The 25,360-nt window shown below is 46.2% G+C and overlaps 1 protein-coding gene and 1 non-coding gene across 3 annotated transcripts in view; one reads left to right on the forward strand and one right to left on the reverse strand.

Annotated features, from left to right (window-relative positions):
* The window catches only part of Rgl1 (ral guanine nucleotide dissociation stimulator like 1), a 256,031-nt gene that overhangs the window by 145,004 nt on the left and 85,667 nt on the right, over positions 1 to 25,360 (forward strand). The window contains exons 1-2 of one of the 2 annotated variants that reach the window (XM_059280900.1): positions 528 to 689; positions 1,677 to 1,787. In XM_059280900.1, the coding sequence (XP_059136883.1) occupies positions 663 to 689; positions 1,677 to 1,787 (138 nt within the window). In that variant the 5' untranslated portion in view covers positions 528 to 662. Of the gene's footprint in view, positions 1 to 527; positions 690 to 1,676; positions 1,788 to 25,360 lie in introns of those variants that run through there. The other variant, XM_059280899.1, reaches the window with a different exon arrangement.
* On the reverse strand, positions 9,676 to 9,748 carry Trnaa-ugc (transfer RNA alanine (anticodon UGC)). The gene has a single exon. It is a non-coding gene; the product is annotated as a tRNA-Ala (tRNA).

Consider the following 25,360-nt stretch of genomic DNA (forward strand, 5'->3'; position numbering starts at 1 on the left):
CAAAAATGGGCTGTAGGAACAAGTCCCAGGGGTTGCAGGTGCAGGGTAGGGTAGAACCCCAGGCACGGTTTTTGGATACCCAGGTATCCTCTGACTTTATCCTAATGAAAAGCTTCCCTGAAGCCAAGGGCACTCTGATTTAATTACTCCAAATCCCAAACAGCAAGCAGATCACACAAGTGTCCTTCATCCTGAATTCCCCCAGTTTCCTTCAGCGAAGTAGGCTGCGGAGGCCGCGCACACATGCCGTGTGGCACACATGGTTCTATTTTGGCACCTGGTGGCCACCAGGAAACCCCCGATGGACCGGTCTACTTGAAAGCGTCGTCTCTCGACCACTCCGGAGCTGGAGAAACGATTGCTGGCTGCCTTGATCCGCGGGGCTTCCGAAAGGGAGAGTGCGCTCGCAAGCACAAACAGGAAAGCCTGACATCACGGAGTGGCGGGGAGGAGTCTGCGGCCGCGGGCTCCCGGGCTGCTCGCTCGCTCGCTCGCTCGCTGGCCGCTCTCCTTTGTGGCCGAGTCGCGCGCGGCGGCGGCGGCGGTGGGGCAGCGGGGCGCGTGGGAAGCGCGGGGACCCGGAGCCGGGCCAGCAAGACGCCGCGGCCGCCTCGGAGCAGGGCGCATCATGCAGTGTTCGCGTACCGGAGAGAAAACTGAGAATGAAATTGCTTTGGCAAGCTAAAATGGTAACGCGAGCTCCCTGCCTTCCCCGGACGCTTCTCTGCTGGGGGAATCTTCCCACCTCCCGCTCTCTCGGGCCGGGTTGTTAGAGTCTTGTCGAAGTGATCGGAGCCACCCGGACCCCGAGCGAGCTCCGAGGGGAACTTTCTCACTCACTCGGCTTTGTATCCCTCCTCTCTCTGCGCTTCTTCTCCCTAGAAACGTTGCCTGCATACTCAGGCATCGCCCGCGGGGTGTTTGGGACAGATGCGCGTCAGGAGAGCAGAACTCGGAAGGGAAGAGAACTCAGTCTGGGGGAGCAGTCCCTTTAACGCTGATCCGAGGTTCCCCAGGCGACATGGCTATCCAGGGGGTCGCTGTGTGAATTTCAGTGGAAGAGGCATGAGGATGTGTTGCTTTCTCTGCACTTGCCAGAGTTTTTAGTTTTACGGAAATAAAAACTTTCCACATTCCCCCTAACTTTTTTGGGTTCCAAAACAGTAAGAGGAGAAAAAGACATACAACTTCACTTCCCAAAGAGAGCTCTTGGCATTGAAACACTTGTTTGCAGGAGTTTGAAATCGACATTGCTCAAATGTTTGGGCACTTAGGGATAAACTTTAGTTTTTGCACATGAGTTCTTTTTCATTTCATTTAAAGGGACAGAGTTGATCAGGACTAAATCACAGTTTCCTTATGAAGAAAAGAAAACTTGAAAAAAAAAAAAGATTTAAGATATGTGGCCAGTCTTGGAAAAATAACTGAGCTAGAGAAGTTGGAGGATCCTGATACCGCAGGAAAGGGCTCCCGGCCAAGAAAATCTCAGCTCTGCCTATTCCAATGTGTCTTGTATTGCCCTGATTGGAATATTTATTCCGAACAGCCCATCTTGGGCTCTGAGTGCTGCTGGAAGCAGGGGAGCAGCTGTGATGCAGTGTGGTTAGCCCGGGGGAGCGAACAACAGCAGCACACACAAACGACCCTTTTCTTTCTCCTTGTCCCCTGCCCGGCAGAGCTCGATTCAGGACTGGGGTGAAGAAGTTGAGGAAGGAGCTGTTTACCATGTCACCCTCAAAAGAGTCCAGATTCAACAGGCGGCCAATAAAGGAGCAAGATGGCTAGGGGTGAGTAGAGCTCCCGAGATCTTGAACTTCGGAATTCAGTGTCTGCTCTTCCGGGAATATCATTATTATTTAGCCAAGGCAGACTTTCCCCCTCCTTTTTCTCCCCCTTTGGCCTTAAAAAGGAAACTGCTGACGGCCAAGTGTTTGCACTAGCTGTACAGGTCTGTTTTAGTACTTGGTGTTTTCCAAAGCATCTTCCCTAAGTTTGTCAATAATTCAAAACCTTCCGGAAACATCTTGAGGTCCTTGGCAAACAGATTGGGGGTGGTGTGGCAGAAGATGACAGACACACAGAACTGGCCAGAAAGCACAGCTTGGTTCTACAAGTGCCATAAGCCACGGGGCCCGGAAGGCACCCTTTCCTCCCCTTACCCATTGATGCCAGCAGCCGAGTCCCTACTCCCACAAACTCAGAATGCACGAGCAACAGGACTTTCAGACCTGCTTCTTTTGAGGGGTGGCGGGTTTCCCATTGTGACCTTCTTTCTACGGGGTGGGAGGAGGCAGATGGGTACTTAGTATTGGGACTTTGCCTGTAGAGTATGGGACGGGGGAGGGGGTGAGACACTTGGAGAAAGCTGCTTTCCATAAACTATTGGGGAGGGTCACGTGAGTTCTTAATTCGTCCAGTGAATCTTTCAACACGTCCCAAATGAAGAGACTATGCAAGACAGAGAGCCTGGCACCAGAATCACTCTTTGGGTGGACAGGAACATGTAGCAGAATGCAGGAGTTCTTCAGTTGGAGAAGAGAGTGGTTACAGATGGTGTAGGAACCCAGTGAAGGAACACAGTAGTGGCCGAAGGGAGTCAGGACACGGGGAAGGTGTTCTCTTGGCTGCGTTAGGGCCTTGCTAGCGCTTTGTGGGTGATGACCCGGAGTGGGGGGCAAATACTTGCATCAAAACTTGCCCTCTTTAGCTTCAGAACACTCAAGGTTTGGAGCAGCGTTCCCAGGTAGTGTGGAGTGTCCAGGGCCTCCTGGGAGGAGTAGAGGCGACATGACTTGGAAGTCTCAGAGTTGAAGGCAGGAGGCCAGGAGCCATATCTTCCTCTGCCATGGCTGCTGACACAGGATTTTTTTTCTCTCACATTGACCTTCCCTGCTCAGATTTCCCTCCTCCTGTGCTTGGGTCTGTATACTTTTGACTAGGGCAGTGAAGTTGTTGGTGACTCTGAAGATGTGGTCTACAAAGATAGGAACTTTCTCGGTGAAAAATAGAGGTTTTTACGTACCACGTGGGTGCCTTACTCAGAACATGATCCTGACATGAACTTGGTCTAGATTGTTGACAAGTCACCGGGTTGCTTTTGTGGGCTTTGTGTGTATATACACGTTATTTCAATGTGATGTTGCTGTGGCGTTGACCTGTATGACTATTTCTAAATGACTGATAAGCTCTGGGCCAGTTGTCTTCAGACAGGATTTGCATTTCGGGGTTGTTCTCCTCTCTCTGAAGACACAGATGTTGCATGGGTGGCAGTGGCAGTGTGTAGCCAGATAGGGTAGCAATGAATGTCCTGGGAGCAATAGAGGGGATCCCACCCCAAATAAACTGTCGCTCGGTTAGAGGTTGGCAGCCACTAAGTGGTTCTTAGAGGCCTCTCTGGTCACTGGACTCCGTTTCTCCTCTTACCCAGCCTCTCTCCATATCTTTAGATTTACCGAGTCCAGAGCAGTTGGCTCTGAGTTAAACTGTAGATCTGAAATATCAAGAGGAAGAATCATGTGAGATTGTTTCTCGTTTGTGTAGGAATCCTGCCTCTTCCCATATGAACAAGTGACTCAGGGACACCACACCTCATCCAAAGTCAGTTCTTAGAACTCTCCGCCTTGAATGCCACTTGCTTTCTTGTCCTAGGTGTCCTGTGGAGAGGCTCTGTTCTTTGTCCCTGAAAACCCCAGCCTTAATTTGACTCAACCAAAGGAGACACAGCAACTATGAAACGTTTCTCTTTTCCTCCAGTTGGCTTCCTGGTGTTTGTTTTCCTACATTCCAGTGACCTGTTCAGAATTCTTCAAAGTGAACAATTTTAGAGTTAATGGGGTTGAGGTGAGGAAGACGCCTCCCGCACACTGGACAACAGCTTTATGGGGAAGGCACTATTATGGAGTGCTCGCTCTTTCTTTTATATACCAGGAAAACAATGCCCAGAGTGAGTCACTTGCTCGCCGGGTCATATAGCTAAAGAATAGTGGAGGCTGGATTTGGACCCAGGTGTTAGCTCTGTGCTGTCAAGAACTACCCAGACCCTCAAGGCTGTTTCCATACTTGAGGATATCATTGGTGCTCAAGAATAAGGACACTTCCCGCATGCTTCTCCTGGAGATCACTCCTGGTGAAGGATTTGAGAAATGTAGTCTTCTGATCTTCCTTATGCTTTGAATGATAACCAGAGCTGCAAATTGTGAGATGTATTATGATGATGTCATGTCTTATTGCTAAGCTCCTACTTAGGCTGTGTAAAGTGTGGCACCCGACAGAGGTGTAGCATGTGAGTGTGGGCCTAGCCTTGGTACTGGGTCTGTAGTGCCATTCAAAAAGCTTAGCACCTGTGACCCAAGCACTCAGGAGGTGGAGGCAGGAGCATCAGGAATTCAAGGTCATCCTCTGCTACACAGTGAATTCAAGGCCAGCCTGAGCTACCTCATCTACTATCTAAGCGAAGGCAACAACAACACTCCCCAAGCCAAACCAAACCAAACCAAACCAAGTTTCAAAAGATGGAGCACAGTTTTTATATTTTCTAGTGCTGAGATTTCAGGATAATTAATATTCAGTTATAGGAAGCATAATTAAATAATTACACATTTGGGGCCGAAAAATGGCTGAGCTGTTAAGAGCATTTGTTGCTCTTACAGAGAGCCCAGGTTTGGTTCCCAGCACCCACATGGTGGCTCACAACCATCTGTAACTCCAGTTCCAGGGGGATGTAATACCTTCATGCAGGCAAAACACTCATACACATAAAATAAAACAAACAAGTCTAAAAGAGGTAAAGAATAATTATATATTCTTAGATATGAAGTACGTAAACCAAAACACTTAAGTCATACTATTTTTTTTTCTTTTCCTGAATTTGTGCTTTGTTTGTGATCATTTGAGGAAAACCCTAAGGCAATGGTCCTAGAACAGACACTGAGTATGATCCAGGTCTGGTTTGCTCATGCAATGCTAGTCACACCCATTGACAGTGTGGGGATATTGACAATAGCATTGAAATATTGACCCCCTTTTTCTTTACAATGACATCGAAAGTTGGGGCGATTTCACTGACACACAGCTCTCCTGGTGGCCCCAGTCATGACAAAGAGTCACAAAAGACTGCAAGAGAAAATCATTTCCCCCAACTGTTCTTTCAGTTTGTAGCATCTGGGAAGGGCGAATGGTCAACTTGGGTTGTCTTTGACACCAGTGTTCTGGTATACATCCCCAGGGACAGGAACAAAGGAATTGAAAATACCAATGTTCTCTGCAGTAGGAAAAGTACCTGAAGGGACAGAAGAAGAGCATTCAGGGAAGGGGCTTTGGAGTCTGGAAACTGGACAGATTTGCAGTCCAGAAAAAAATGTGTCACACTTAGGATAAGCATAACACTGAATTATTAGTAGTGGGTTCACGTCACATGGTCTTTGGGGAGTGGACTGGGTCAGTGGAGTGGATAGCCTTGTGGTTTTTCTCACTTCTACTTCAGTAGTCACGTGACCTGCAGTAGGGTCCTGGTGACTCCTTTCCAGTGTCTAGTGCTTGTCACACTCTTGCACACTTCAACACTTGATGAGTTTTGGTTCGGATGAGTTGAAAGTTTTGATGAATAGGAGCGAGCAAGGGTAACTAGAAGAGGGTGTTCTATAGGAGTAAAAAGACGTGGACGCTTCTGTAGATCCATGGGTGTAGGTGAGCTGTGGCCCACCTTTGGGCTTTGGGAGTGCCTTGGTAAAGAAATGTTAGTTACATCTGGACAGAGGCATTCCTTCTCTTGGTTACACCGTTTGCATAGACTCTACCTGATAGTTAGTGGTGCTGCTGTGCATATTGTATTCATGTGGGGAAATTCCTTGAGTTGTCAGCTAACTTTGATTCTGGAACTCTTCTTTGAGCCTCCCAGGGTGGATGAGCTGTGCCTGTGTGTTCCAGAGCATTCCAGGTCTTGTTATGTGTTTACCTCATACTGCTGTAATTGTCTGTTTGTTTATATTCTGCACTAGATAGAATCGCATAACTACAGCTAATAAATGTTTGTTGAATGGATGAATCATGCTTCATTCTTCTTTGAGGGACTAATATTGTCTTGATAAATATGAATGTATGGTTGCTTCTCATTTAAAGCCAAATTACCATGAAGATGTCAGCCTATAAGGAGGAGCAGAGGGGCGTGGGAGCGAGAAAAATCAATTAGGTAGTGATTATAGCTGTCTCGACATTCTTTCTGGAACAGAGCAGGGCACATACAAAGATAGCGATTCTTCAGCAACCACTTCCCAGCGCTCTCTAAAGCCAGGAGCTCTGGCTGTGCTTGCCTCCTGTGGCCCACCGAGGAAAGAGGGGGATCGCATGGGTTAAAAGTATTGGCAAGCCTTATAATTATGTGTGGTTGGAAGGAGGAGTGGGATTTCAGGATTGAAAGGAGATAAGCCCAGAGGAGGCTCTGGTTTACTGTTGGTCATCCTTGTTTTCATCCAGGAAAACAGGCCTTGGGTTGAGCTATTCATGGCTGTTGGAATGTTTAATTTAGGCTTTAGAAAGTAAAGCTCAAAATTTAGCAGCCATCTGAAAACTAAGCAACTGGTATTTTTCATTCTGACCTTGGGAACATGCTTCTCAAATTATTAGTCCAATAGTAGGGTAGCCTGTGCCAACCCAGAAGGCGCAGGCCAGTAGAGCTGCCTGAGACATTGGTTTCTTGCCTTTCATTGCTTTCAAAATCTCTTGAGCTCTGCATAAGGAATATGTGGTATCTAATTAAGAATATCCATTTCAGTTTGTCAATCCAGAGAATACTGAATTTAGCTTAAAAAATGCATGTCTAGAGGGTGGAGAGATGGCTCAGTGGTTAAGAGCACTGGCTGCTCTTCCAGAGGACCTGGGTTTGATTCCTGGCACCCACATGGTGTCTCACCTCTGACCTCCAGTCCCAAAGGATCCAATGCTTTCTTCTGGCCTCTGGGTATTACATGCATGCAGTAAAGTGGCACATTCAGGAAAAACATACATACATAAAAATAGTAAATAAACTGGCACATTCATGCAAAACATACATACATAAAAATAATAAATAAAATGTTCACAAGAACTAAAAAATACATGTCTACCTCTAGCAAATAAGAGCAGCATAAACCTTAGAGGTATATTAACTCTTTACACTTAGAAGTATACATCCTATTCCTATTACAGACATATTTCCTTCTCCTTTGAAGCTATAAGGTAAGTCCCCTGGAGTTTTAAATTCAGAAAGGAAAGAAGAGAGATAGCTCGTTGTTGGAATCTGTCATGGCACTGAACTATTTGTTTGTTTCTGTCTCACTTATCCCCAGCATAATTTCCTTTTAAACTTGCCCTTCTAAGGGATCAGACTTTACGGTGACTGCCGTCCATGTGCTACATTAGAACATGCACAAAATCGAGGAAAACATCTCTGCCGTGATATGTGTTTTGGCAGAAAAGGTTGATTTCTATAAACAGAGCAAGACAAGTGTTGGAAATGGGGAGAGGTCATAAAAGTTGCTTCATTCTCTCAGAGACTCAGCCAGCTGCCTGTCTCTGGCTGGCCAATGGGTGTGGCTAGCTCCACAGAGTTGATTTGGAGTTCTCGGCAGCTAGCTTCTGGGTCATTTGTGGGTAAACACAATCAGCATTTCACAGATAACATGCTAAATATGGGGATGCAGAGTTCAGTGAAACAGCTTTCCTCTAAAAGGGTTATGAGCAGGGGAGACAGGAAGTCAAGTCAATTCCAGCGTGTTGTGGTAGATGTGATACCTGCTGGGGACCGTGGAAGGGACGGCGCTGAACTGCCCAGGCACGCAGCACCCACCGCAAGCAGAGAGGGCCCTTCAGTGGGGACCAGGGCTGAGGAGGGACTTAAAGCTGGCCTTAGGTCCCTGACACTTCAGCCAGAGAGCACAGCATGTGGGGAGGCGGGGAGGCAAGAAGGGGGGCTGGAGAGAAAAGTAGGGATGTGGCACGGAGAGAGCCGTGGTTCTCAGCTGTGGGGTCACTAGGCTGTGGAATTGAAGTGGCACTATCACAGGGGCCATCACAGTGCAGGGTTTTAAATGGGGCACTGTGGCCAGATTGGCATTTTAGAGTGTTGACAGTCTGAGGGAGGATGTGTTGGAAGGAAGCCAGACTGGAGCAAGGGGACCCCAGAGGAGGCTTGTGTGGTGAAGCAAGAGGTGAAGACCCGAAGGGACACAGTGACAGCAGAGTGAAGGGGACCGGGGAGGACTGAGTGTCGGGGTGTGTGTGTGTGTGTGTGTGTGTGTGTGTGTGTGTGTGTGTGTGTAGATGGGGTCCCGTTGGCAGGCACCTGGCTTTCCATGAACAGGCCAGACCAAAGCTGGCCTGCCCTCTTGGGGACAGTGTCACTCTCCTCTCCGTGGGTCAAATGTCCTAAGGTGACTCACTAGCAATGCTTCATTTCCCAGGAGGAGAAACTCCAGATCTTGGTGCGTTTGATGTGTGGTGACCAGAGACCTAATCTCAGTGTAGGCTCGTTCATGACAAGACCGAGGCTGGAGCTCTGCGTAGCTTCTCAGATTCCAGAAGACTCTGTGGTGTGGCTCTTCTGCTTTTCCCTGCAAAGGAAACACATCTTTGAGTCTGAGGACTGTGGAGGGAGAGTAAAGCCAGAGCCCACAGTACTGTGATCACAGAGCTATGTTTTAGACAACAGCACTTGAACTAATAATCGTGTTGTTAGGGACGCAGACATTTTACAGTTAGCTGTTCTGCTCTTTATCTCTCTCCCTACTCAGTGTCTAGCCCTCCCTGCCGCTGGGTGTCTGGGCTGCTGGTACGCCTGCCTCTGGAGGATCACTGTGATTGCCAGCTCTCTCTCCCCCTCCCTCTACCCACCCCACTCCCCAGCCTACATGTTCAAGCATTTCCTCACACGTTACTTTGCAGGATTTGTTGTGTATTTTTACTCACTTTTCAGTCTCTTCTGGATAATTGATCAGAACTCAACCTAACCGGGCGGCGGCGGCGGCGGTGGCGCACGCCTTTAATCCCAGCACTCGGGAGGCAGAGCCAGGCGGATCTCTGTGAGTTCGAGGCCAGCCTGGGCTACCAAGTGAGTTCCAGGAAAGGCGTAAAGCTACACAGAGAAACCCTGTCTCGAAAAAAACAAAAAACACCCCCCAAAAAACCTCAACCTGGACACCTTTGGTCGCCTCTCCTCAGCCGTGTGGTCGTTGAGATCTCCTGACTGACTTTAATCTGAGAACTGCCTTTAGTGTGTTTTTTATTTTAAAGTCTACAAATAGAGGAAGCACAGGAGGAATAAAGATAGAACAAGCCCACAGCGTTCAGTAGGCTGCCAGTTAGTTGCCTGCCGCAGGAAGTCTGTGCACACAGGGAAAACCTGCTCTTAGGTGGACCCTTCAGCACCATGCTGAAGAAACGCTGTGTCTCAGCCCTGCTGTGGCCCCATGCTGTGCTCTGATGATGTGGGGCTTGTCTAGCTTCATTCTCCAAAGCCATTGCTCCTTCTACTGTTCCGAATATGACTCCTGGGGCACCAGTGGTGGTCATTTTGCAAGAGATGGTGTGCCAGTGGCTCTAATAATGTCGTAGCTCTCATTAAACAACAGACAAATACCTCCTTGCCTGACGTCTCGCTTTTTATTGCTCAGTGCAGTCCACTTTTTTTTTTTTTTTTTTTTTTTTGGAGCTGAGGATTGAACCCAGGGCCTTGTGCTTGCAAGGCAAGCGCTCTACCACTGAGCTAAATCCCCAACCCCCAGTGCAGTCCACTTACTTGATTCATGTCAACAGTTAATCGTATCCCGTGCACACAAATCTCAGTTTTCAGTATATTTGCTCCTTTTTGTCAAGTATTCAACAGTGGTTCCTCTTTGGAATATTTTCATCTTTTATAAACGTGAAGCCAAGGCTGAATCTTCCGTTTCGTAATTCTAAAGATGGTTTGAAGGCCCAGACCATGTCTTTTCTGCTAACAAGGGCTGCTGTTGGTCAACCCGTCGACTGAGCCTCTGCTGTCCCCTTCCTAGTGACTCTTCCTAGCGACAGGCCTGCCCCGTCTGTGACTGTGGTGGGGGGCTTGGAATCCATGGACAGTTCTTGTCTACAGGATTAAACACAAAACCATTTAATGGGTATAGGGAAAAATAACTGAAGCTGGATTAGATGCTGGGTAAAAATACAATGCTTTATGGTCCTTTTCCCAGCTGAAAGTGTGACACTTGAAGTTGTTTATTGAGACAACTGATAATTCTAAATGGAAAAACCCAGGAAATCGGAAGCACTGGCTTATTTTGCAAGGCACAGGGAAAAGACTAGCCGTCTCTGTCCAAAGGTTGACTTCTAATGACAGACACAATAAACAAATACTTCTGAAAAAATGACTTAAGCAAGCACTAAGGAGCGCTCAGACCGTCAAGACCTGGCTGGAGAATTAGCACACTGTTCTTTGAACTCTGTTGTGTTTTCCTAGGAGCTGAGCCCTCCTGCCTGCTCTTGCCTTTCAGGGGTATTTCCTGTGGGGGCCTGGGGTAGGAAGCCTGCTTGATGGAGTCAGACAGACCTGCTTTGAAAATTCGTCTCTGCCTCACGTGTGCTGTGCTGGCTAGAGCTAAGAGGTTGTGTCCGCCTCCCTCCAAACCTGGCTTCCTCCACTGTGGAGATAATACAGCGCCTTTCTGATTGCGTTGTTAGGGGACAAGAGTGATTTACGTCAGGAAGGTGCTGGCCTTAGGCCGTAGAATCTGGTGTACGCTTGCTCACTGAACAGAGAATCTTGTCGGCTTCCTTCCCACTGCAGAACCCTCTTTTGAGCCCAGTCATAGGACTCTAGGCTGGTGTGGCTCTGCTGCATGTGCCTCCTGAAGCCTGGGGTTATGAGCAACCTCAGGTTGCTTAGGAAACTGAATTAAGCATGTCCATAACTTTGTCCTCTCATCTCACACACAATAGTGGAAGGCCGAACCATGGCAGGGGTTCGTAAAACTTGCTTATTCAGATAATAGGGTGTTTTTTCTTGTAGCTCTGAGAAAATGCTGTATTTATAAAGGGATTTATTTTGTTCACTGTTTGGGAAGTTTCAATCTGTCATGGGAGGGAGGGGGTGGAGGAATAGTTTGTAGCATTGTGGGCAGGAAACACAGAGAAGGGACAGGAAAGGTGTGGAGTCTAAGACACAGCTCCAGGGACACGTTCCCTACTTCTTCAGTCAGGCCATCCTCCACAGTGTCACACTTCAGCAACAGATTCAACCCACATTGTCAGAGCGCGCCTGTTGCTGGGCCTCTGAAACAGCTTCTCAGACAGACCCACCCCAAGTGTGCTTTACTAGTGTGTGGCTCCCAAACCAACCCAGGTAGACAGTCAAGACTAATCCTCATGGATATCTAGTGTGTTTTCCATGTCTAGGCACCTGTACAGTGAACAACTCATTCCTTCCTTAAGATCCAACATTTTGCATTTCAGTTTCCTATAGTTAATTTGATGGTGATATTTTTATGTTTTATGGTTTGTTTTTTTTGAACTGGGTGGGAGTGGTTAGGAGTCATTGCTGTTCTTGCAGTGGATGGGTGTTGAGTTCCCAGCACTCATGAGAGGGTGGCTTACAACCACTTGTAACTTTAGCTCTGGGAGATCCAATACCCTCTTCTGGCCTCCATGGGAACCCCCCCCCCCCCCCCCCCCCGCCTCCATACAAGTACATGAAATTGAAAAAAAAGAATAATTAAAAATAATTAAAAAAAAAACAATAATGGCAATGTTCTGTCTTCTATATTTGATATTTCTGATGGAAAATGGGAAGGTAGGAAATAGTTCTATTTCATTGTGTTAGACTTGGTTGGACAGAATTTTGGGTACTGACAAATTGTGCTTGCGGCATAAATTTCAGGTCCTAAACTACCGGCTGAGACAATGACAAAATCTCTCATTGTGCCACTTCTGATTAGTTAATATAATCCTTGAGTCCCAAGCCAGTGGTGAACTGCGTGACTTTGAAACTTGTCACGTGGTTTTTAAATCCTCCGGTGGTTCTTCTGTCAAAGGAGGTAACACCCATTTTCCCTTCCGCCCATGGGTTTATGGGGCACCTTAGTTAGTTAGTGTATATCACTAAGTTGTAATACAAACATAAGGCTATCCTTATTGGTGTTTGGCCTAAAGACCTTTCATTTCTTTTCCTCTCTACTCACCACTCAGGTGCTGGATGGACATGTCCTGCTCACTAGTTCCGCCTCCCTTCCCTCCTCCTGTAGGAGACAGTCTGTATTTCCTCTTTCCACCTGCTGCTTACCTAATGGCATCTTCCACTCTGCCACCCCGGTCATTACCTCGGGTGTTCAGGGTGCAGTGAGGATGCAGAGCCCTGGGCTCGTCTGTGGATCGGCCGCGGGAATAAATAACCCTTCCTCAGGATTCTGAAGACAGTTGTCATGAGCATCTAGTGTAGGAAAACTTCCTACTTTTTTCTTGGATGCTTCTCTTCTCGCCGGTATACAGGGAGTGGTAAAGTGACTCCAACATCAGCTCACGGTTTGAGGCCCACGTGGGATTTGAACTCATGACCTAATGCCAGAGGCAAGACTGTTACTGACCACCTGGAACCCCTCCTCCTACAACATAGGCATTTCAAACACTTCCTCTGAGTAGTCCTGTGGCTGCTCTCTGTGCCCTCTTCCCATCCCCAGCCCCCTTTCCTGTGGCACTGCTGGCCTCCTCGTCAGGAACACAGTTCTAAACTCCCATTTTCCTCCCTGCCTTTCGACGTGCTTATTACAGATGCTTCCTTGCTTCCCATCTCTCCTGTGTGAGTTCCTTTTTTTGTTCTTGTTCCTTCCTGTCCTTTCGGGATTAAAAATAGTCTCCAGGGTCTTTGACTGGTTGGCCACAAATCTGACCTTCCTTCTATTCAAATGGGTCTCTCCCGAGCATCTTGTGATGCTGTCCTGTTCATCTGAGATAGTCCACCTCAGCACCCATGCTGTTAATCTGTGCCTATTCTCAGCTGGTTTGTGGAGCTAAGTGACCCTTGCACCCGGAGCGCTAGCTGAAAATTAAGTCTCCTGTACCAAGATGCTTAATCAGTGACCCGCTCACATTGTTCCCGACAAACACTGAACTCTCTCTTGCCCCTGACTGCGTGTGGTGCAGAAGGAGAAGGGATGGTACACCGTAGGACTCGCTGTGACATTCATCCTGGAGTGACGCGATGACGCTGTGGTCAGCACAGGCTTATGAAGTAGCTTTCAGATACCATACTGTGTAGAGGTCCTGGGGGGGTCATGATGTTCTGCCCCCACCAAAATATCTCTTGGGAGGGCTCATGTTGCCTCAAATGTTTCTCCATGAGCCGCCTTTGCTTGGGGTTGGAAGATTCTGATGTTCTTTACAAAACTAGCTTCCTAGCCAGTGTTGACTGGGACAGTCCCCAGATGAATCTGTGCTCTAGGACAAACGCTTGATAAACCTGTGATGGCTATGGCAGACGTGTTCACTCGAGTCTCTAACCTTAACCTGTCCATTAAGGTCCCACAAGAGTGTTGAAGGGGTTCTGCTGGAACCCATACAGGGAAGAGCGTGACCTCGAAAGTTCCCATTCACCCGGCCCTCTAGCTCCCTGCTTGGTTGACTCCGTGAAGCGCTTTAGACTTCATTATGCCTGGTGAAGTTCAGATTCAGATTCACGCTTCCTGTGTCCGGCCGATGCCGTTGTGTCTGCCCTGCTGGCCTTCCGGTCTCCAAGACTGATGGTCACCTCTGCTTACCTTTCAAGTCAGCTCCAGATCCATCCTTTGTCTTCCCTGTTCCTAACCTCTTCTCGATGTATTGCCTTTGGGAGGGGGCAAGGGTGTTGTTAGCACTTACCAAAAGCTCTGTTACAGCTCTTGTCACGGTGATAATTTTTGTTTGCTTGAGACAGGGTCTTGCTGTGTGAGCCCAGGCTGGCCTCAGATGCATCGGGTAGCCCAGGCCGGTGTTGAGCTTGTGTTTTTCCTACTTGAACTTCCTGAGTGCTGAGAGAACAGGTGTGAACCATCACCTTGGCTATGAAGTATACTTTTCCTTTTCCTTTTCCCTGTTTATTCAGTGCCTTGAGGCTTGGGTCACATTTCATTCGTCTTTGCATTCCCCTCGTCTGAGATGTTATCTATACTCAGTAGAATCTATTTTCATGTTTGTTTGTTGGAGACAGGGTCTTACTACAGTAGCCCAGGTTATCTTGGAGCTAAAACATGTCTTTTTAATGTTATTTCTTGTCGTTGGTTATATATGCTCAGTGTCAGTTTTTGAGACAAAAGAAAAACATTGATTGAGTAAGCTAGACTTGATTTACAGCTTACTGTCTGACTACCCGTATAACGAGGGAAGGGGATATTGCCTTTGCTTCATTTTATTGCTGGTCTTTCATTTCTGCACTACAGGATCTTGTGAAATGATGGTGAGCTTTGTGATAGATGGGCTAGCATGGAATCCAGACTTCACCTACAGATTTTCTAGAGATACAATGGTTTGAGTCATGAGTCCAGAATGGATTGCTAGGAACTTAATTCCTACTCAGAGTTCCAGAGTTGACCTACTTAGGGTTTTCACCTGTCTTATATATCTGAGGTCTGTAACTGTCTTCAAATTTATTTGAACCTAATGGCAAGCTGGTCTGGCTTGTTCATGGGGATCTGACACCCTCCGTGTGTATAATGATGCAGGGTATGTGTGTGATTCAGCCTCTTGAGCTGAGATGGATGTTGTAGGCTTGCTGTGTGGCCACTTTCTGAAGAGTACCCCTCTCACTGGCAAAGAGACAAAGGGAAATGCAGCTCAGCTGGCAGAGTGTTTGCCTAGTGTATACGAGGCCTTGGGTTCTACCCCCTGCACTGTGAAAGCCCACATGGTGGACAAGCCTATAGTCCCAGTACTTGAGAGGTGGTGGTGGTGGTGTGTGTGTGGGGGGGGGTTGTTTGTCTACAACCTTGCTGTCACTGTGTAACCCTGCTTGGCTTGGACCTCTCAGGGATCTGCCTGCCTCTGCCTCCAAGTGCTGGGCTTAAAGGCGTGTGCTCCATCCCCCACCAATAACAGTTTTTCCGTTTGTTTATTGCCCTCCCAACTTTATTCGCTGACACTTTTTTGATATAGCTGCTGTGGCAATTCAAATATTTTTTTCAGAACAAGTTCTCTAAGGTTTACTTTCTGATTTGAGTGGTTTGTGATATTTGTTATGTTTCTGATACCACAGGACCCCCATGCCCACCCCAATGCTTTCGGACTTTGTGTTTGAGGCATTCAAGGTGATAATGCCTGTTATTGGTTTACGAGCCTCCTTTCTGGTCTTTTCCTTGTGAAATTCCTGTCCTTTATCAGAGCTCTGGAGCCTGTGGAGGAGCTGGAGCTGATAGTGCAGCGTGGGATGAGGGCACGTGACTGGATGTGCAGGGGATTCAGCAGGAGTGGACCAAGCCTTCCTTCTGCCATGCACAGCTCTGTGCGGGCTGGGCTGGGGAACACAGGACCAGACACCCTAGGGTCGCGCTGCCCGGTGGTAGCTTCTTGTCACCGTGCCTCCCGAGCACTTGAAATGAGTTCCTCTGGACTAAATGACAGCCCACGCAGAGTCCACTCCAAAGGGTGAAGACTTGATGATATAAACTATCGCAGTGATTTCTTGTAGTGAGCTTATGGTAAAGTGATATCCTGGGTATGACAGGTTAAACGAAATATTGTTCTAAAAACATATTTGTCACAAAATCATGTTTCTTTTCACCATTTTAAATATGGCACTTACAGAAGTTACCCATGGCTGGCATTATATTTTCTTTGAACAGTGTTGTTCTCAGACCTTAGTGTTCAAAATGCAGGTTGTGGGTTCTGAAATCAATTCAGTGGTTAAGAAAATACTATTTTTAAATTAGGACAGAATGGAATAGAAATACCAGAATGGCACTATTTAGAAACTTTTTGTTTAATAATACATGTGTTTAGACCAGGCCCCAGGTAAAACGTGCCTTTTATTTTTTAAACCATGAATCACGGTCAGAATGTCTGCGAGTCACTGTTCTGGTGGCTGACTTGTTCTGGAGCATTACCAGAGGGCAGGTCTGATCGTACAGGTCTGAGGGGTTAAAGCCGGTCTGGAACTCTTTAGCTAAACCAGACCCTACAGGAGCTGGATGCTCATCCCAGTCAGCCAGGAGACTCCAGAGTGAAGGGGGCCAGGGCTCTGTATTCTGTCTGCTGAAGGCCGATCTTGGGAGGCCAGCCCTAAGGTGCCCCTGGAGTCTAGAAGGGACTCTGTGTGTGTGTGTGTGTGTGTGTGTGTGTGTGTGTGTGTGTGTGTGTGTGAGTGTGTGTGTGTGTGTATGTGTGTGTGTGATTAAAACCTTTTTCCAAAAAGTCTCCTGGGTGGTGATTCTTTCTAAGAAGTGAGTTGTTTCTTAGTGACCTTGGACTCAAACCGGATTGAATAGGTTTGGTTTAGTTTGGTTTGTGACGGAAGAGTGTCCGGATGACAACTGAAGAGGCCGGTGGGGGGAGGGGGAGTCTGCCGAGGCTGTTGTTCTAATCCAGGAACACATCAGTCTTCTTCCAGAAAAGATGTCCTTACCGTACATTAGGTAGAGGGACAGTCCCCCGGGCTCTATGTTTGACTGAGTTCTAAACAAAGGGCATGTATAGCCATGGGGAGGGGCAAAGTCCTCCCCCCAATAATAAAGTTTATGAGCTTACATGGCCTTGTATTTATTCTGACAGTTGTAAAAATTCTTTCTAGTTGACCCATTTTTCCTTTCTTAATTAAAAAAAAAATCTGGCAGGCAAGAGCAAGCAATGTGAAACACGTGACTAATGCTTCAGCTCTTTCTCCTGGAGCCAAATTCTTTAAAATTGTATCTTAGACACACTTGATTTTTGTGACACAATTGCCCACAAAAGCCACCAAACGTTTGTTCCCGAAGCTTGTAGATTTCGATGGTATTTGTCTTCAGGAAGGAATCTTAAAACACAGCATTTAGGAGTCAGTGAACCGGAACTGTCTGTGGAGCATTCACCCCAGTGAGTTAGCTCACCCTGGGCACAGACAGAGGGCCAGGCAGCCTTGGCTTCTCCTTCGCCTGGATACTTCCAGCCTTGTTGGTAATCACCCAGGATTTTTAAGGGAGTTGGGCTAAATGATCTGCAAGATCCTTTGGAGATGGAAAGCACCAGAATTCCAGGACAGACTGACCAGGCACCAGGACAGACTGACCAGGCACCAGGCGTTTGGATAGCTCCTGATCAACAGCATTCCTGTACTCATTCCTTCCAATCCCAGCCTCTGTACGAGGGTCGTGTGATTTTAGGGGTTTTTAATCACAGCAGATTTGAAATCATTTTAACTCTCATGCTGCTGTCCCATGAAGCGGCTCCAGCTTCCCAGAAGATAGTTAAATGACCTTTCTTAGTACACCAAAGCATACTGTACTGTTGGATACTCCATGTAATCTTCTGCTAAGTCATACTGCATGCAATCATCAGTTTTGTGTTAAAAATGGCCAGATATTGGCAATTTTCATGTAGTTCTGTCTAAAATTAGCTGTGCCCTATGGAACTTGAGATAGATCTCTCTGTGAACATGTCACATTCAAGACATCTTTAGAAAAAATTCTTTGATAATTTTTTTTAAAATAAGAATTATTAAGTCCCATTAAACTGTCTTAGTAAGCCTGTGCTTAGAGAATACATGTTTTAAACATCTAAATAAGGAAAATATTTACTTTCACTAAATTTAATTGTATTAGTCTTAGCCATTTTTCCCCTAGTTGTTTTCAGAATCTTTTCAAATCCTGATTTGGTAAAGCAATGGCTCAGCTACGGCTTCAGTTTAGCTGCTGTGAGCTCGGCCACACTGCATCCCCACTCAGCAGGCTTGACTGTTTGGACTCAGAACTAGCCAACTCCACAACTGCTCAGCTCACACCTCTCCATCCTGACTATAGTGACCAGAGGGCAGAGCGGGGTGGGATGGTCCCGGTGTCTTTGAAGACTGTGAGCAAGCCCCAGGGGTACCAGTCTGTGTTTCCCAAAATAATGTGCACCCTAATAAACTTATCTGGGGTCAGAGAACAGAAAAGCCACTAGATACTTAGGCTAGAAAATGTTGGCACTTACACCTTTAAATCCTAGCATTCCAGAGGCAGAAATCCCTCTGGATCTTTGTGAGTTCAAGGCCACATTGGAAACAGCCAGGCATGTGACACATACCTTTAATCCCAGAAAGCAGCCTTTAATCCCAGGGAGTGATGGTAGAAAGCAGAAAGATATATAAGGCATAAGGACCAGAAACTAGAAGCATTTGGCTGGTTAAGCATTCAGGCTTTCGAGCAGCACAGTTCAGCTGAGATCCATTTGGATGAGGACTCAGAGGCATCCAGTCTGATGAAACAGGATCAGCTGAGGAATTGGTGAGGTGAGGTGGCTGTGGCTTGTTCTGCTTCTCTGATCTTCCAGCATTCACCCCAATACCTGGCTCCATGTTTGATTTTATTAATAAGACCTTCTAAGATTCATGCTACAAGTCTGGGTCAGCAAAGGAAGGACCATTAGTTTGATATGACTTTGTTTTTCTCATGATATCACATTAGCTGCTAGTGATCGTTATGTGCAAACTGAATCTGGAATTTTGGCCCAGTCATGGGACTAGCAGCCTATCATTTGTGGTCTCCATTTAGTCACTTGCGTTTGCTTCCTTTGCATGCTGCTGCTCTGAGATGCCCAGTGGATTTTCTGCTTCTGTTCCATTCATCAGTGTTGCAATCACTTCTGCCGAGGCTTTCGGTGCCCCCGTCTCTAGAGATGTGAAATCATTAAGGGACTAAGTGTTCTTCTTTTTCATCTGTTCTTTCCTGAGCTCCAGGTTCTTCTTTGCTGTGCTGGTCAACCCTCTCTAGTTCAAAGGCCTTTTACTTGATAGGGAAGATAGACACTTAGATAGGGGTGAATAGTTCTGCTTTCTTGCATTATCAGTCCGAATTACCCCACTATCAGCAATGAGCCACACCCTTCCTTATTCTTGCTCCCAGAATAGTTGAAAAAAGTCCTTTAACTGGCCTTAGACTTTTCACAGTTCTCATTATTAACATGACTGTTAATGTTCACATTTCTGTGTTTGGGATACATGCTACTCTAAAGTGGATGCTCAGTCTTAGTACAGGATAGTCTTTCATTGCATATTTAAAAACCTTTTAAATTAGTTCATTTGTTTTGTGTGTATGGGTGTTACTTGCATGTATGTCTGTATACTATTTGTATGTGCCTGGTGCCCAAGGAAGTAGAGTTACAGGTGGTTGTGAGCCATCATCTGGGTGCTGGGATTTGAACCCGGGTCCTGTGGAAGAGCAACCAGTGCTCTTCACCATTGAGTCATCTTTCCACAATCCCTTTTTATCTCATAATTTAGAAACCTGGATAATCACTGTATTAAGATTGTTTATTGTTATTCCAAAGAGAGAATGTGAGAGCAGGTCAACTTTAAGGATCTGTATTTATTTATGCTTATGATGTTTATATTAACATATATTAATGATCTACAATGTGTTTGTATATATATGTTTAATATGTTTGGTCATACACACACACACACACACACACACACACACACACACCTTACCATCTCTTGCTCCCCTCCCACTCATGCTAATCCACTTCCTCTTCCCAGCTAGCTCTTTTCACATCTCCTTTTTATCAGTGACCCACTGAGTATCTTTAGAGTTGCCTATGGCCTCATGGGGCAGGTTTGTTTACTGGAGCATGGGTACCTTATCAGGGATACACCACTGAAGAGGATGTCTCTCCCTTATCAACCATTAACTACTTATGAATCCTCAAGGAGAGGCAGGGAATCCCTGCCTCCAGGAAAAGGTGCTGCTGCACCTGATTTGAATGGAGAAGAGTGGGGATGTTGGCAGAAACAGATTTGGGATAGGACTTCTGAGTGGTGCTGGGAAGGCGGTGATATGACTGTTTGCACTGCTGGAATGGTTTCCAGGTTAGACACGCTCTGGGGTTAGTGAAGTGTACACATAATATTGAGTACATGAATGAGTGGATGACATGAAAACATAGAAGAGGGTTGAGGGCTGAGTTGGACCTCCCCCCTTGTTGAGGGCAAGGGGGTAGAGAACAGTTAGTGTAGGAGTCACAGAGGGTATAGTCAGAAGATTACAGTCTACCTGGGTGGCCAAAGTTTTAAGATGTTTAAAATCTCATATGTACTCCACAGATGAGGAATACCCTTGGACTTTTTGGGCATTTCAGATTTTCCTTTTTGAAAAAACACATTTAGAAACTAAACACCAGAGGCTGGGAAGATGGCTCATTCAGTAATGTACGTCAGTGAGAGGCCCTGCCCAGTGTTATATCATGTGGAGGATGATAAGGAAGACAGCTGACATCAGCTTTGGGCTTTCACATGCACACATGAGCAGTGTGACTTCACACTTGTAAACATGCATGCACGCACAACACAGCACACACATGTATACACACACACACAAAATAAATAAGGTGGAGATTAATTAAGGAAGATACCCGAATTGACTTCTAGCTTCCACCTCCCTACACACGTGCACTTACATATGAAAACACACACACACACATATCAATATGTCTGTACCCACACAAACCAACAAAACCCAAGCAAATAAGAAAAAATACTGATGAAGCAAGTCGTCTCAGGGAATTGACCAGGAGAGTGGCATTCTTGATGAGTACTGTTCCTGTTCTTAATATACAGCACAGCTGGTTACTGCTTCCTTACCATCCAGAAGCAGCAGATTTGAAGAGAGTGGGTTTTTGGAGGCTGATACACTTGTAGCAACAAATCCTGGGGGAAAGCTATGGTCAAATGTCCCTTTGTGAGTGAGCCGTTCTCTGTCTACTCACTCAAGGGCAGTCTTGCCTACCCTAGGGCTCCTCCTGCCCCATTGCCTCACTTTCCCCCAAACGTCATCACCAGTCTACGCTGTTCTTCATTTGTTTGCTCACTATAGATGGCTTTTCACTTCCTCTGTGGAATCTAGACTCCAGAGGTCATGGGGCTTGGCTATCCCTTCCCTCACTGCTATAGATATCCGACAGATGAGTATCTGTTGAGTGAACGCATGCAAGGAAAAGATGCCGGTCAAATTCTAGGGAAAGAATGAGGAAAGGCCTAGGAGACTGTTTAGTTTGGGAATAAGCACGGTTATCTGTGTCAGAGGCACATACCGCAGTCCTGTTCACAATTGGTGGCCTACTGGGCTGCGAAGGAAAGGCTAAGTCACACTCAGTATATTCTACTTTTGAAGGCAGAAAAAGAAGCATTTTGAAGCATTTCCATCAAAAGAAATGAAACTTTTAAAATACTTGTGTAACTCCCCCGTGGGAAAATAACTGCTTACCGAACATTGAACACCACCCCCCTTACATAATTTGAATGTTACGTCTTTCTTAACATTTGTCTTTTTCCTCAGCCGTATTCACACACTGAACGACGTCTTCCCAGATATACTTGAAGGCCTTTTTAAAGATTTACCTCCCTCCTTGCCTCTAAGACCTGAATCCAGAAGGTGTGGGATTGGCTCTGAGCTGCACAGGGAAGCCTGCTGCTAGCCCTGTAGATTCCTAGAATCTCTGCTTTGTTGTGTGACATCAGTGGCCCATGTTGTGTGTACCTCTCACATCATTTTTGGAAAAATGAATCAATGAGTGTTTCTAAGTGTCTCTAGAGGGTCTATCAAGTCACACAAGTAGATTTGAAAAATGCTATGATTTTCTCAGTTAAGGCCTAGCTAACAGCATAGCTCTTTTGTAGACGAGTTTTTACCTCTTTTCCCTCTTACCCTTTCCCATAGTTGTCTCCCAAACATTAAGAAACAAAAACTTTTTTTTTTTCTCACTCTTTCCTGTAGTGGGTCACAACAGCTATGTACATGATTTCCCCGGCTCAAAATAATTTCAGCTTTTTAACCTTACATGCTAGAGAAGTGGCCTAGGGAAGCTTTTGGATGTGGAGGGAGAGCCTCCCCGCTGTGATTAGAGTGACAGAGCAGTGTGGCATCTGTAACGGGCAGCCGTGCATCTCCGTTGGTTATATAATGAATGGTCACTCAGCGCAGATACTGGAATCCATCACCCAGGACCATTGTGTCCACTCGCAGAGACAGGGCTTTCTTTGTTTGCACCAAGTCCGCAGCTCGTGGGTATTAGCTTAGCTATTAAGTTAAACTGCATTCCTGGAAAGGAAAATGCGGCAACTTTCCCTTCTTTCTTTCTTCCTTTTTCTTTTTCTTTCTTTCTTTCCTTCTTTTTTTTTTTTTAAGTGGGAGGGAAAGATGCCTATTTGAAAATTCAAACATACAATTACTGCTGGCGACACAGCAATTACACTTCTTTGACAAGACAACTTGTGTTTTGTTAGATTTAGACAGTTCTAATTTTCCACAGTCCCATGACCTCTGTCATGTTAATATGAAATCTAAACATTTGAAGTGGCTTAGTCAGAGTGAGGAGGAAATGAAAGGGTTATGGGGGTTAAATATGATCAAAATATATTTTATACCTAAAGAATTAAAAACTTACCTTCAAATAATTTTAGTAACCCAGGACATGTATTTCATAGTTTGCCACGTTAGTGCTTTGGTTTGGATAGAGTTAGCTCCAGGGCTTGGTCTCAGGGTACAGGCTGTGGGAGGTAGCATAGAGCTTTAAGATGTGGAGCCCAGTGAGAGATGTGCAGGTCCTTGGAGGAGCCTCCCTTAGGAGGGTTAAGTTCTCTGTATGGGATTCCAGGTTCTTACGTGAGTGAGCCACTGCAGCAGCCAGCCAGCTCTCCAAGTCACACTTACACATCCTGTTTGGAGATGCAGGTCTTGCTCTCCAAGTCACACTTACAGGTCCTGTTTGGAGATGCGGGTCTTGCTCTCCAAGTCACTCTGATGCATCTATTTAGAGATGCAGGTCTTGCTCTCCAAGTCACTCTGATGCATCTCTTTGGAGATGCAGGCTTTGCTCTCCAAGTCACGCTTACACATCCTGTTTGGAGATGCGGGTCTTGCTACTGTGCTTCTGCCTTGCCTTTGAGGTCCTCACTAGAGCCAAGCCGATGCTGGCACCTTGCCCTTGAATCTCCAGAACTGTGAGCTAAGTACGAACGTCTTCCTTACGAAGTTAGCCTGCCTTTGCCATTTTGTTATGATAATGAAAAACTAGCTGATACAGGAGTTGTTTTTTCCTTCCAGTCCCCAATAGGGGGAATTTTGTATAGAACCGGAATTTGTGTTTCACGGAGCAGGCTCTTGATATCTGTCATGTGCATACTGAGAGTCAGGAGAGGTCAGCACAGGATGACCTCGCCAGTGCCATTATCTGTAAAATGGAATTGATGTGAGGCTCTGATGTGGCTGTGTATTTAGAGAGTCTCTGAATGTTAGAAAAGGCCACACAAATAAAAGTAGTATGTTTATCTCTGAAATTTCCTAGTCGCATGCAGATCTGTCTGAGGCGTAGGCTCACATGTATGCCTTCTCATCTGCTCCAGTTGGGAACAATTCAAAGCAAATGTACACTTCTCCTCTGAGTAAAACTGCTGTCAGGCAATGACTGAAAAGAAAACAAATTGGCCTCTTGTTCCAGGTAAGGAAGAAAGGGGGCTGGAGAAGAGAGAGGTCACACAGAAATTCTAGAAGTAGGCATCGTGCCCTGGAAAAGCAGATTTCTTGATTTTGTTTTCATCATCTTCAGAATTCATCTAGCCCCGTTGCTCCGATCCCTACTCAGTAGTGTTTGTTATAGCGGTGTGGGCCCAACCACGCAGCCTCCTTGCAGGGTTTGGGTGTAGTGGGTGGAGGTGAGGCACATAACCTGCCTTTCACAAGTACCCATGGTGATCCCGCCATTGGAGACTGCAGTCCACACTTTGAGGTACTTTGTTCCCGCCATCTCTTGTCTTCCAGCCGCCCCTTCTTGACTTGTCTGCAGTTCGTTCTCCCTGGAGACCCATTTGATCACGAGACACTCACATTCATACTTGTCCAGTACACTCGCCTGCTTATAACTCCCGGCTGTTTCCCAAAGATGGTCAGGTTCAAGATCAAAGTCCTCCTGGCGAGCATTCCAGGAGGTGTTTGGGTGCTAGTTTGTCCCAGTTTTATAAAAACTTAACTACAAGCCCGGAGACCTCCAACAGCCTCCCAGGCTTAGAACCTGGCTGGGGAGAAGGGCCGTTAAAAGCTTCAGATGAAACCCTGCCTGACTTTGTGCGGCATCTTTTGTGGGTGAAGCCCTGAAAACTGTTGGGTAGGCTGACACCACACAAGTACATTTCTTGCAGTGTGTTTATTCATACTCACGTCCTGTGGTGGGTGGGTTTGATTGTGCATTCGTTTCTCTGACACTCCCACTTGGAACTGTAAGACATCAAGCGAATGCAGATTCCCACTCTCTGTTTTCAGATCGAGCCATCAGCTTGATGGCATTTACAGTTGATAGAACAATAAGAGCAATGTGACTCTCAGAGACCAAGAGTTTAATTCAGCATCTCCATCTTGATAGGAGAGGAATTCTGGAGAAACAAGTCTCATTAGTTTAGTAACTTTTAGTTATGATAATGAACTGACCAGTTTTAAGAAATGCTCAGAATAATAGTTTTGGTGGATGCAGCAGGCCTTCATTGCTGTGAAGAGAATATATCAGTTTATTTACCTAGGATTTTTAGCTTAGAGTTTTGTATTTTTCATGGCATCTGTGGAGTTTCATGTGCCTTTCATAGATATTTTAAAATAATGCCTACTGTAATTCCCCTAATGTGTTTTCCAGTTTGCAAACATTTATAGAACCCATGGCTTGGTAGACCCATGACCAGGGACAGAGCCCAGAACAAGACAGATAAGATTGCTGCTCTTCTGTTTACAGATAGTAGGTGAGGTGGTCTGGTGTGGCAGGGGGTGTGGGAGGTGTGACTACAGAGAGATGCTGGGGCATGGGGATTGATTTATGTAGATATTGCTTGTTCATAAGAATGAGTGAGAAGCCGTCTAGAAGACCGTGGTTGACTCTCACAACACAGAAGGAGCTAATACAGAGGTCCGTAGGCATGAATGAGCCTGCTGCATTTTAGGAATTTCATGCAGGTCAGTGAGTAAAGCTGGGGCTTAGGGGGAAAGTGGATGGTGGTGGTGGTGAAGGTCAAGGGGATTGTTGGTAAGGGCCTTGGTTGTTCTGGCAGAAGGCTGGATCATCTCCAAATGTCATGGCAAGCTGAAGAGGTTTTGAGCAAGAGAGTGACATGACTCGATTTACGTTTGTTAAGAGTCACTGTGGGGAACTAATAATGGTTTAAGAGGCGTGAGTCTTCTAGTCATGA

Source organism: Peromyscus eremicus, chromosome 15, assembly GCF_949786415.1.
Source record: "Peromyscus eremicus chromosome 15, PerEre_H2_v1, whole genome shotgun sequence".
NCBI lineage: Eukaryota > Metazoa > Chordata > Mammalia > Rodentia > Cricetidae > Peromyscus > Peromyscus eremicus.